General features: G+C 40.7%; 1 protein-coding gene across 3 annotated transcripts in view; it reads right to left on the minus strand.

Annotated features, from left to right (window-relative positions):
• LOC310763928 ((E2-independent) E3 ubiquitin-conjugating enzyme FATS) overlaps positions 1-12,318 on the minus strand; it is a 134,935-nt gene that overhangs the window by 50,939 nt on the left and 71,678 nt on the right. For 2 of the 3 annotated variants that reach the window (XM_083616888.1, XM_083616889.1), the window contains one exon: positions 1,751-1,845. In XM_083616888.1, the coding sequence (XP_083473014.1) occupies positions 1,751-1,845 (95 nt within the window). Of the gene's footprint in view, positions 1-1,750; positions 1,846-4,713; positions 4,914-12,318 lie in introns of those variants that run through there. The other variant, XM_083616890.1, reaches the window with a different exon arrangement.

Below are 12,318 nucleotides of genomic sequence, written 5' to 3' on the forward strand. Positions count from 1 at the left end.
CTTCTTGAGAAGGAAGAAGCCATTTTGGTGTTTGCAAGTTAAGTCACAGCAGCTTTTGTGCAACATGATGTGCCCATAGCTCTGTTCTCTGGAGAGAGAAAATCCATACCTTTGATAAAGACTGTGATGTTTCACTTTACTTCAAACTTTCTGCCTAACTAGGAACCTGGATGTTTCATTTAAGGTTTGGGACAGACCTGGGTTGCAAGCCAGACTTCTATTTAATTAATTTCTCAAGAAATGGGGAGCAGCTGTTGCTTCTTTGTCATTTCACAGAAATCAGCCTTTTCATGTGGCATCACTTATGCTTTGGAATTCCCTCCCTATTAGCATCAGCCAAGTGCCTTCACTGTACAGTGGTACCTCGGGTTAAGTACTTAATTTGTTCCAGAGGTCCGTACTTAACCTGAAACTGTTCTTAACCTGAAGCACCACTTTAGCTAATGGGGCCTCCCGCTGCTGCTGCGCCGCCGGAGCACGATTTTTGTTCTCATCCTGAAGCAAAGTTCTTAACCTGAAGCACTATTTCTGGGTTAGCGGAATCTGTAACCTGAAGCTTATGTAACCTGAAGCATATGTAACCCGAGGTACCACTGTACTCTTTTTGTACCTGTTTAAAACATTTTTGTCTAGGCAAGCCTACCCAGATATGTAGATGTTTGTGTGTCTTAATCTGATAATTCTAATATTTGTCAGAAACCACAAAGAGGTTTTACTACAATAAAGTGGTATATAAATTTAGTTAAATAAGCAAAATAAATAAATCCCCAAATTCCAGACGGGCAACCTGATAACCCACAGCATTTGGGAGAGACATTGGGCACTTTCAGACTGTCACTATTTTTGGGTGTTAATCACAAATCAACAAATTCAGGTTGCACATAGCTGATTGGGAGGCCTTTGCACAACAAATCTTTAAAAAAGGTAAAGGTAAAGAACCACTGACAGTTAAGTCCAGTCATGAACAACTCTGGGGTTGCGGGGCTCATCTCGATCTTGCTCCCCCCCCCCCCATCAGACTTTTTGCAGTAAGGAAAGTGAAGGGAAAATGCACTGGAAAATGTGGGATAATGCAGTATCATCTAACCTCCCAGCAAACAAATCAGAATAATGCTCATTAAATAGCCAGAGGTGTCTAATCTCCCTGCAAACAAATCAGGATGAATGTTCATCTGCAAATACCCTTATTCAGTCTGCAATTCCCTTCTTGGAATTGAGTTTACAAGATCCAGACTAATTTTTGCACATAAAATAATAATCCTTGTCCCTTCACCCCACTGCTTTGTGTCATTTCTTGCCTGGTGAATAATACAGGGAAATGCCACACTTCTGTGACATTTTGGTTGGCCCTAATAAGTCTATTGTCCAGCTGCGGATTTTGGAGGGGTTTTTTTCTTCTTACGGACCACCTTTGGCTTCTGAAAAATAACCCGTTCTCTGGAAGACCTGCCAAGGCCCTTGTAACACTGGACCAGTGATGTTTTTCAAGACTGTGATTTTCCTTCAAGTGCACTTATTTCTTTCTTTTCCCCAAGAACGTGGAAAGTATATGAATTAATAAATATCCTGCCAACAGAATTGTAACATCTTAGCTGCCACTTTATTTGACTTTTCTGCTGAGCAAGTGAAATCCGACTAAACACAAAACAAATAGCAAAACACTGCATACAGATAAATGATCATTTTTTAAAACCTCAGTAAATTCCGCTGACAACTATGGAAGGTTTTGTGTGTTGTGTTTTGTTTTTACCTTTGTGAAGCTTGACTCATTCTTTGCTGCTGTGTTATACTGAACAGTTTTGCATGCTTCCCAAGCATTAATTCCATATTGGTTTTCTCTTATTCCTAGAGAAAAGAGTGAACAATACAATGTTATCTTGCAATCACATGAAAGTACTGTGAAATAAAGTTCATTTCTACACTTACGAGTAACATCATCTAATGGAGAAGATCTGGGTTGCATTTCTCTGAAAAATTAGGGTGTATTTAGCCATATTTGAAGCAGTTGAAATCCCACTAGGAAGCCTGTGTGGTAATTTCTCAGTCTGTTTTTAAGACACTCTTCCTGTGAACCAAGAAAATTTTCTCCTGAAGATTCTCAGTGGACAAGGCTTTGTTTTGGGTTTTGGGTTTGAAAAACTACCCTATTTTACACCAGGAACAAGGCTGGCCCAAGGTGAGGCAGAATAGCAAATGTTGCTCTATGCTCCACTCTGAAGTCAAAGTGCAAGGCTGGTCAAGTTATCTTGGCACTTCAGGCACAAAATCTGTCAGATTTCTCTCCCTGATGGTACAAATACATTCAAATCATGAAAAATTACCTGCACTTTATTGACAACCAAAGTCAGGACGGTCCACATACCTGAGGTGAAAATGAGGTTTGTAGAAAAGTTTGAAGTGTTTTACAAAAAGAATAAAACAATAAAATTAAGGTCATAAGTTTATTGTTCTAGCCAAAGGCCACAACAAACTTGTACTAGGCAATAAATAGTATTAATGAAATAACACAGAACATACATCCATAATATAAAATATAAAAATCCATAATATAAAAAAGAGTTGGCAAAAAAAATATATGGATAAAAGCAAAACTATTTAAAATATTTAAAAAAAATAAAACTGGCAATAAACTAAAAAAAACACAGATTGCTGGGTAGGCTTTTCCAGACAAAAATGTTTTTAGCAGGCACCGAAAAGAGAACAGTGATAGGGCTTGCCTGACATCAATAGGCAGGGAGTTCTGAAGTGTAGGTGCTGCCACACTAAAAGATCAATTTCCTACAAAGGTGGAACAGGTATTATGTGACACCTGTTACAGTGCCAGTTCCACAGAGTGAAGCTGTCAACTCGGCATATATGGGATAAGGCGATCTTGCAGGTAAGCTGGTCCCAAGTTGGCAAGGGCTTTGTATACTAACAGTAAGATCTTGACCCTGGCCCAGTAGCAAATTGGCAACCAGTGCAGATCTCTTAGCACAGGTGTTATATGCTGACAAAGACTCACTTCTGTCAGCAACTGTGCTGCAGCATTCTGCACTAACTGAAGTTTTTGGGTCAAGCGCAATGGAAGCCCCACATAGAGCATGTTACAGTAATCCAATCTTGATGTAACCAATTCATGAATTACTGTGACAAAGTTTTTTCCTGTTGAGGAATGGTTGTAGCTGTCATAAAAAGCACTTTTAGTCACTGAGGTCCTACTTGGTCCTCCAGCGACAAAGTTGGATACAGAAGCACCCCCAGATTGTGTACCTGCTCCTTCAGGGGGAATTCAAGCCCACTCAGGGTAGACAATTGACAAATATCACGGACATGGGAACCACTCACCCACAGTGCCTCCATCTTGCCAGGAAAGCTCAGATTGCTGTTTCTCAGCCACTACCTACGCCCAAGCACTGACCAAGGAACGGCACAACCTCTCCTACTGCAGATGTTATGCAGAAATAGAGCCGAGTATCATCAGCATACTGATGGCACCTTGCCCCCAAAACTCATAATGACCACTCCCAGTAGTTAAATACAGCAATTAAATGGGATGGGAGATACATCCGCCCCCATCAACACAAACCACAACTGATTATGCTGTTGTTTGAATTGAATTTGATTTTGTGAGGATTTTAAGATCTTTCCCTGTATGTTGCTTTTAGATGCTTCATTTTGCTGGAAAGACAGCATCTTTTAAATAAACGAGACAATCCCAACAGAATGAAAACGGAGGCAGAAACATGCTCACTCCCCAAGAGTTATGGTATGCACAGCACTGAGGCTGTAAAAAATCAATAGCAAAGGCACAGGAAGCAACTCATAAGGACCAGGTAGTTACTAAACACTGGTGTCCACATAACCTTTGATTCCACAGCCATGTCTTGGTCTTGGTGATATACTAGTACAAAATGTTATATATATATATCCGAATTGATGGCACAAATAGGGTTTTGCCCCACTAGACAAGATTTTTGAGTAGTGTTGACTGGAACACCTCCCTCAGTGAAGCATCTCAGAGACAAGACATGGTTTTTGATTTGCTGCACTGCTTTTTTGCTATGAGGAATAAAGGCAGGCTTGTCAAAATGGACACCCAAAGCAATGCTAAGGGGATTTTAGATTTCTTAGCCTATTTTCAGGAAATAAAAACAGTCCATGCCAAAGAGAAGCAGTTTCCAGTGTCACCTAAGGTAAAGCCCTCATTATACAAAATTGCAGCTACCTTCTCAAATGCCATGTGCAAGGCAGAAAAGGTGACTCAGTAAGAAGTAAGGATGACCACAAATTTCAGGCATACTTTAAATGTGCTTCAAATGTATGCTGTGTATTCAGCCATACATACATGTTTCCCCCCCAAATAGGACGATCCATCTTGATACAAGGGGAAAATAACATGTGAAGTGTGACTCCTTTAATACGTTAGGGCCCATCTCAAAAACTATTTTTAAAGAAAAGAAAGAAAGAAAAAGAGATAGAGAGGGTGAAGAGAGAGAACATGGAGGAACATGCAACTGTTTCGTTCCCCATTGATAAAACTATAAGCTCCTTGGAGAACTGACTTATCTTGGTTTTCAGTTCTGCAAAGCATTTAAAGGCACTATACAGTTAATAATACTAGCAATACTTCCCGAGACAGTTTATCTAGAATTCAAGAGTATTTATCTTCCTGTCTAATTCACAGGAGACTTTGGGTGCTTCATAAATAATAGAGGGGAGAGTAAAGCTCACCTTCACAGATTTCATGGATCATATTTCACTAAAGATTTAAGGCCCACACAAGGCAAATAAATTGTAAATTCAAAAAGAAGTAAAATTGTCACAGTTAAAGATCTGGGATATTTCCAAGTAGACAATATAGGTTTTCTGCCTCTTGCTACTCTGGCAAAAGCCTATCAGTGAGGTTTAAGTTAGGATAGAATGTTTACCTTATATGTTACCATGACACTTGCACTAAGATTCCATCTTCAGGACTTGCATGATAACAAGGAGCCATCATTTTGCTTTGACTCTTATGTCACAGGAAACTTTTAAAGCAGACAGTCAATGCTCAAAGCTAGAGCCAGACTTTTTATTTCACAGACAAGGGTCATTGCTCAGGAATAGAGTGTCTGCTTTGCATACAGAAAGTCTCAGGTTCAATCCCTGGTATCTCCAGATAGGACTGGGAAAGTCTTCTTGCCTGAAACCCTGGAAAACCTCTGCCAGTCAGTGTATACAATACTGGGCTATTCAGAATGATCTGACTCAGTATAAGACAGCTTCCTATGTTCCTAGAAATACTTCTTCCATCCACAAAAGGCTTTTGATCCAGCAGAGAGATCCTACTGGCAGAGAGGGTAGGGAGGAAACTTTTTCCAAATCTCCCTTCCTTGCTCCAGACACTGTTGCTACCTCCCACAACATTCTGGATTGTCACCTATACTGGATTGCACCAGTACTGAGGAATAGTTGCAGAGTAGGGCTGGGGCAACATCTGGTTTTCAACATCGCAATATATCACCAGCTAAACATCGCAATATGCCAATACATCACAGTGGCTGAAATAAGGATAGAAAACTATGTAAAGGCAAATTCCTCTAAGTGGGATTTCATGTTTGCAGGGGTGAACTTTTTGTGAGGGTTTGAGTGTGTTCAGGCTTCTGTGCTCTGCTCACGTTAAGCAATGGGAAACAGCACGCAGGATAAAGGCTCGCTGCTTTACGGAGAGAAATTGACTGAAGATAAACAACCTTGCAGAAGAACGGGGAGACAACCACACTCCCTCACGCTGTAGCACTCAGCATGTCTCTGTGCCTGTTGTTGTCAGAACCTGTACATCACATGGACCTAAAGGCCAGCACATGTGTACCTGTTTATTACACAGTGACTTCCTTTATAACATCTTAATGCTGCAGTGGTTAGGCCTGAGGGGTTCTAGATAGCACAGAGAAAGCCTAATGTACAAACTCCCAGGTTGATATCTTCAAGAGGAGAGCTTGGCATTACAGCGAGGATTATGTGATAGTGAGCTAGAGAATTGATTTTTTTTTAAAAAAATTAAACTCTATAAATCCCCCCCTCCTATTACATCTTTCATACAGCAAGTAATAATCCAGGATTACCAGGCAGTTTCCCTGTGTTCCTTACATATCCTCTCTACCCCCTGTATTGCCAGTCCCAATGCAGTCTTTTCTGTCTAGCATATCTAGCCATCAAGTATTAAGATTAAATAAAATATCAGTGAAATTACATTTCCGGGAATGGTTTTTGGCTTTTCCAGAATAAAGTGGAGACCATGGCAGGAAACAAAACAAACAAAAGCAACAAGTCTGTGTACCACAGGCAATTACAGCACTGAAATGCTATCACCTGCAGTTACACTTCAGGAGGACATATTAAAACAACAACAGCAACAACAACAACTGGTCCCCAAATAACAATTCAAACAAAAAATTCTACAAGCCATAGTTCATTAAAAAACATTTTTACCACAGCTGAATAACATTGCCTGTCTAAAAGCCAACTGAAGCAGCTTTCTGGGATGACTGGCAGACGTCTGGATGTCAACAGGTAAGTAGTTCCAGTGTGTGTGTTAGGGAAAAACATCTCAGTGTAACCCTGATCTTATTTTTATGGAGACTGAGGTAAAATGGAGACCTTTTGAAAGAAGATGATGGGGAAAACACTCAAAATAACAAGGGAATGTGCTTCATTGACAACATTTTCCTGAGGCATGAAAGTGAGAGCTCTTGGTAGAGCTCCCATATTCTGTTTTAGCTAATGGGGCCTCCAGCTGCCACCGCGCCACCGGAGAATGATTTCTGTTCTCATCCTGAAGCAAAGTTCTTAACCCGAGGTAATATTTCTAGGTTAGCGGAGTCTGTAACCTGAAGCGTCTGTAACCTGAAGCATATGTAACCCGAGGTACCACTGTATTTCATGCATTCTGAGGCTCAGCCTAGGCACCAGAAACAAGTTCTGGAGCAAAGGTGAAATATACTTGGAGTCAAGAGTGGATTTCATGCACTTTATTCAGCTCATAGTGGTGAAGAGGAATGGAAGTTCCCCTTATACATTATTTACACAATGGGCCCCACGTGATTGGCTAATTCCGGGATTCTCCTGTAGGCCAATCAGGTTGCGGATTCCCTTCCACCTGGAGCTGGATTGGGTGGCTCCTGTGGACCAATCATTCTGGATCCTATTTTTCCAGGACCAATCAGACTGCTGCATTCTGAATCCTATTGTTCTAGGACCAATCAGACTGCTGCCTTTTGGATCCTATTCAACTCAGTACGTAACAAAAGGCATCCTTGGCAGGGCTGGAGAAATCATTTCCATCTAATTGACAATGAAACAACCTTGAAATAAATCCTGTACAATTCATCACATATATGTTGTTGCTTTTCCTTTGGATGATGTCTAGGTGGCTTTGCCTCTTTTCTAAAGAACATCATGAGATCCATTAATGGATCTTGGGCATCTTGAAGCAATAGCTTACTGCCTGCAGAGATGATTACAGGATCCACTGCGAAACAGATAAATGAGCTCTCTTCAGACTGAACTTGTAAAACCCTTTGTAGTGGGTAGCATTTGAGACCAGGTTCTTATGGGGGGAGCCCACTAAGAATGTTATTGGCTTAGGTCACATTTACAGAATGCCCTTGGAAGAAAAAGCTAGTCTTACTCTACATAGCTGGTTTCCTTTATGCTAGTTAGTAAGACGAACAAAATAAAAATAAATTACCAGCAATATATCAAATATCCCAGAACATCTGGTCAAAGTAGCCACTCATTTTTCAAATCTGTATTTAGGGGTGTGTGTGGGTTTTTTTAATAAAAAAAATGCTATGGTTACTTCTCATCCATGTTCAGCGTTATGTTCCGCAAGCTATAAGCTAAGCAACCAGACATATTTAAACCTAAATACAGAATATAGAAAGACTTCAGATTCAGGATCAAAGCAGTTGGCGCCACTTATTCAGTAGTGAGGGCTGCCTTGGTGTAACACAGCTTCTCATTTTCAGCTTCCAAAGATACTTCAGGAAGGGGAGACTAAGAGCACAGATGCACTTAACCCTTTCCCCATCTACTATTTTCCTGCTCAGAATTCTCCCCCATCCTCATAAGCTGCAACTGTAGGAAAAGTTGCTTGAAGGATGATTTGAAGCTGGAAAATGACTTGTGGGAAACAGGGGAAGTAGTACCCCTTTCCCACTAATATTTATGCATTCAATCCTCCCCAAGTGGCTTTAAGAAGAGGAAAATCAGTAGTGTACAGTTCAGCACATTTATGCGTTAAATAATTTGGCCCCCAAGACATGTAAAGTCACAATGCACTCTAAGTGATTCCACTAAGAGCCATTATCCCACTCAAACACATTAGTGCAGTCCTGAAGCGCCAGCATATACTTAATAAAAAAATGCAGTTGTTGGGAAATTGAAGGACAAACTGAGTTTGAATGGGTCCTTTTAAAAGCAAAGTAACCGAAAATGGTTTCTTCTGATGGCTTCCTAAACTACCATAATAAGTTCTCGCAATTCACATTTAGGGAATCAGAAACATGGATGTTATACAGAGATTTCAGATATAAAGTGCAATCTCAGACAATTCAATATTGCATTGGTTCTGTCTACGTACTAAAAGTTGAGTTCAGGACCAAGATGTGGTTAACCCACACAAAAGAAAATCAGCCTGGCAAAGGAGACATTCGTTATCAGCAGCCAGAGTGTTGGCATAGGCCTGACACGATTTCCATTGGGTAACTATAGATTCTTGGTACCAGAAGATATGGGGGATAGTTTTACTTGTGAAATTGACACATACATTTAAAGTAATGCAGTGCCAGCATACAACTGATGGGGGGGGGGGGGAGGATCAGGGAGTATGGAATGATTTTGTTGTTTTTACAACCATGGAGGAACATGACCAGCCTCTGACTGTGTTTCTTCACCTGTGGGTTTTATGAACAGGTAAAGAAAAATATTAAAGTTAAGTGTAATGGTCTTAGTATTGACAGCCCACAACAATTCCTCTGTAATTGATTTCAAATATTATCCAGGATTATTTGTTCTTTGTAACACATATCAGCTCTGTTTATTGCCTGCATTTTTTCTTTAGTGTTTCATATAAATTGTAAAATTTAATGATTTTTTTTAAAAAAGATAATGTACACAGGTAGGAAGAAAATGTCACAGTTGTCTTTATGAATCCATACTTCTTACTGCATAGGATGTTTCAGTGTCTTGCATAATAGGAATACAGTGGTACCTCAGGTTAAGTACTTAATTCGTTCCGGAGGTCTGTTCTTAACCTGAAACTGTTCTTATCCTGAAGCACCACTTTAGCTAATGGGGCCTCCTGCTGCTGCTGCGCCGCCAGAGCACGATTTCTGTTCTCACCCTGAAGCAAAGTTCTTAACCTGAAGCACTATTTCTGGGTTAGCGGAGTCTGTACCTGAAGCGTATGTAATCTGAAGCATATGTAACCAAGGTACCACTGTACAATACTTTATCATGGTTCTTGGGAGGTGGAATAGCTACATGTTAACACTACAGGTGCTAGGTTTTTCTTAAGGCAGGTATATACCTTAATGAAAGACCACCTGCAGAACATCCCAGGTTTAAAGCCTGGCATCTCCCAGTAAAGCTGCAAAAGGTCACTGTTTAGAACCCTGGAGAGACATTGCCAATCAGTGCTGAACAGAGATGGGGAAACCTCTGCCCTGTCAAGTGTGACTGGACTCACATGTGACTGAAATACCTTCAGCCCCAGGCAGAATGCCCAACAATCAGGAATGATGGGAAGTGTCCCAACAACATGCAGAGGTGTCATTGGCTTCTCATCCTTGATGAAGACATATTGAACTAGATGAACCAAAGGATTAACTCAGTTTCCAGTGTTCCTATGGTGGCTTCTTATATACCTTCCTATGTTTCTAAAATGGAGCCCCAGTCCACAGTCTTGTTTTGCATCCTTATTATTGCATAAGACCTGCTAGATCAGACCAAAGGCCTATTTAGTTCAGCATCCTGTTTCCCAAGAGAGCCAACCAGACGCCTGTGAGAAGCCCTCTCCTGCCATTGTTCTCCAGCAAAGGGTATTCAGAGGTATGATGTCTTTTAAAGTTGCTGGTCATCATCACACCTTGTGGTAGCAAGTTCCATAAAGTGATTATGCACTGTGCAAAACTCTTCCTCTTGTCTGCCCCAAATGTCCTACGAAAAGGAGAAAGACTATCTACTTCTCCCTCAGCAAACAAAATTGTATGATGTCCTTTCCCCTAACCTAAAAGGCCCCAAACACTGAAATCTTTCTTCATAAGAGTGTTGCTCAAGCCCCTCATCATTTTGATCACCCTTTTCCACACTTTTTCAAGCTCTACAATATCATTTTTGAACTTCACATGCATGTCAAGCAGTCAGTATGGCATTATGCCCAGCTCTCTCGGAAACTATAAACCTTCACACCTGCAGATGACAATTCAGCCACTATTCTTAGAATTCTGACAGTCTTCAATGTGATAGCAGCCATAGGCTCAGTCAGGAGACCAGAAGTGCCTAAAGTTAATGTCTGTAGGGGGCCACTAGGTGGCGCATCGGAAGATGGCTGACAATAACATCTCTCCGACCCACACGAGGTAATTTGGAGGCTATGATGGGGGTAATTAGTCTCCTTAACCCCCCCCCCAGGATTGTGGGGGGGACGGCCCTTGCCTGCTATGCCCTATACCACCCCCGAATTTGTGGGGGTGGGGGCACTAGGCACAAAGCCCTCCTGTGGGATTTCGGCACTCCTGGACGCCGTCCCTGATTCGCGCCGCTAGTTGCAAGCATCTTCAAAAGAAACAATTTGGACGAGATAAATTGCACATGCTTCAAGGAAAAAGGGGAGTAAAGACTGCTGACAGAAGAGATCTCTGATAACAAGACAAGAATAAAATATGAGAATATACGTCAAGATACGGTATGACAAATGACTGAGGGGGGAGGGTGGAAAAAACCTGCCTTCCTTTTTTTTATGTGATTTAACAAGAATCCCCTCCCCTAATAAGTCAGAAACTAAGGACTTAAGCTGTGGATTTAAGGCTGTGTGGAGATAAACTTTCGAACCAAAGCAATGTTTCAAGATGACGCTGGAAAGCTAAGAGTTTTGGAATGACGCAGTTAAAAATGCCGTCGCCATTTTGGGAGGCATTGTTGGAGCTCTTGGGTCTGGGAGGAGAAAGAGAGAAATAGAGTTGTTTACATATCGTGGATCAACTCCTCGGTGGGACTTAAGAGTGACAAATGCCAAATTTATGATGGAAAGAGCGATGCTATCTACGAAGGAGATATATGGAAACCATCTGGACTTAGTGGAGGAACGGGAAATCCACACAGGATTATTATTTTGCTTATCGGCTTAAGGAGACTAACAGAAGAGATCGTAAAGGAAAAATAGAAATTACATGAACAAGATATGATGTGGAAACACCAAGATAAGACTGGATAGAATTATGAACTTTGTCTGGACTGATTGGGACTGATTTGGACATTAACGCAGTAATAAGAAGATGATCTGAATCCCCCTTTGGATCTTGAAGTATGGGTTCCCCCAACAAAATTTAAAAATTTGGCTTTGTAATTTGGAATTTATGTGATGTGATTTAATTTGATGTGATTGGCCAGTTAATAAAAATTATTTAAAAATAAATAAATAAAGTTAATGTCTGTAGGTAAAGATGTGAGGAGATAAGTTGTACAAAATAAACCCAGTGTGGACTAATTTCCCATCTATCAATACGTTATTGAATTTGTGGCTTATGAAAAAAAGTAGAGTTATTTTTCCAAGGTCTGGGCTGGCAGAGACTTTGAGACAGACATAATGAGTTTTGTGGCACACTGTGGCTACTAAATGCTCTACTTTTCCTCTGTTTTCTGAATCAGAGAATCAGACATAAACCACACATCTATATTCTCCCTTGCAACATCAAGGAGAGTTACTTGCTTTCTAAAAGATGCCAAATACTAGCTGGCTGCTGACAGTGCTTATGGGGTGAGTGGGTGTTTGTGTAGGTTCAGAAAGCAAATCACCCATGAGACATTTTTATTCTCTGAGCCATTGTAGATGGAGGAAAAAATCCTTTGATCTACTGAAAACGGAAGCTATATTTTAAACACTATAATCAAGTCTTCCATTCTGCTGCCTGAATTGGTTTTCCAGTGGTGGCAAATTTGGAAAGTGCTTTTTGTTTTGATTGTATGTGTGCACTCTCAGTAGTATTTTAATTACTCCAATTTCTTATTGTGAGCCAGCCTTGGATGAATTTCTATTAAGGGTGGTATGTAAGTATCGAGTATCAGGGCCAGGGA

Source organism: Podarcis filfolensis (assembly GCF_964270895.1).
Source record: "Podarcis filfolensis genome assembly, chromosome: 5".
NCBI classification, from domain to species: domain Eukaryota; kingdom Metazoa; phylum Chordata; class Lepidosauria; order Squamata; family Lacertidae; genus Podarcis; species Podarcis filfolensis.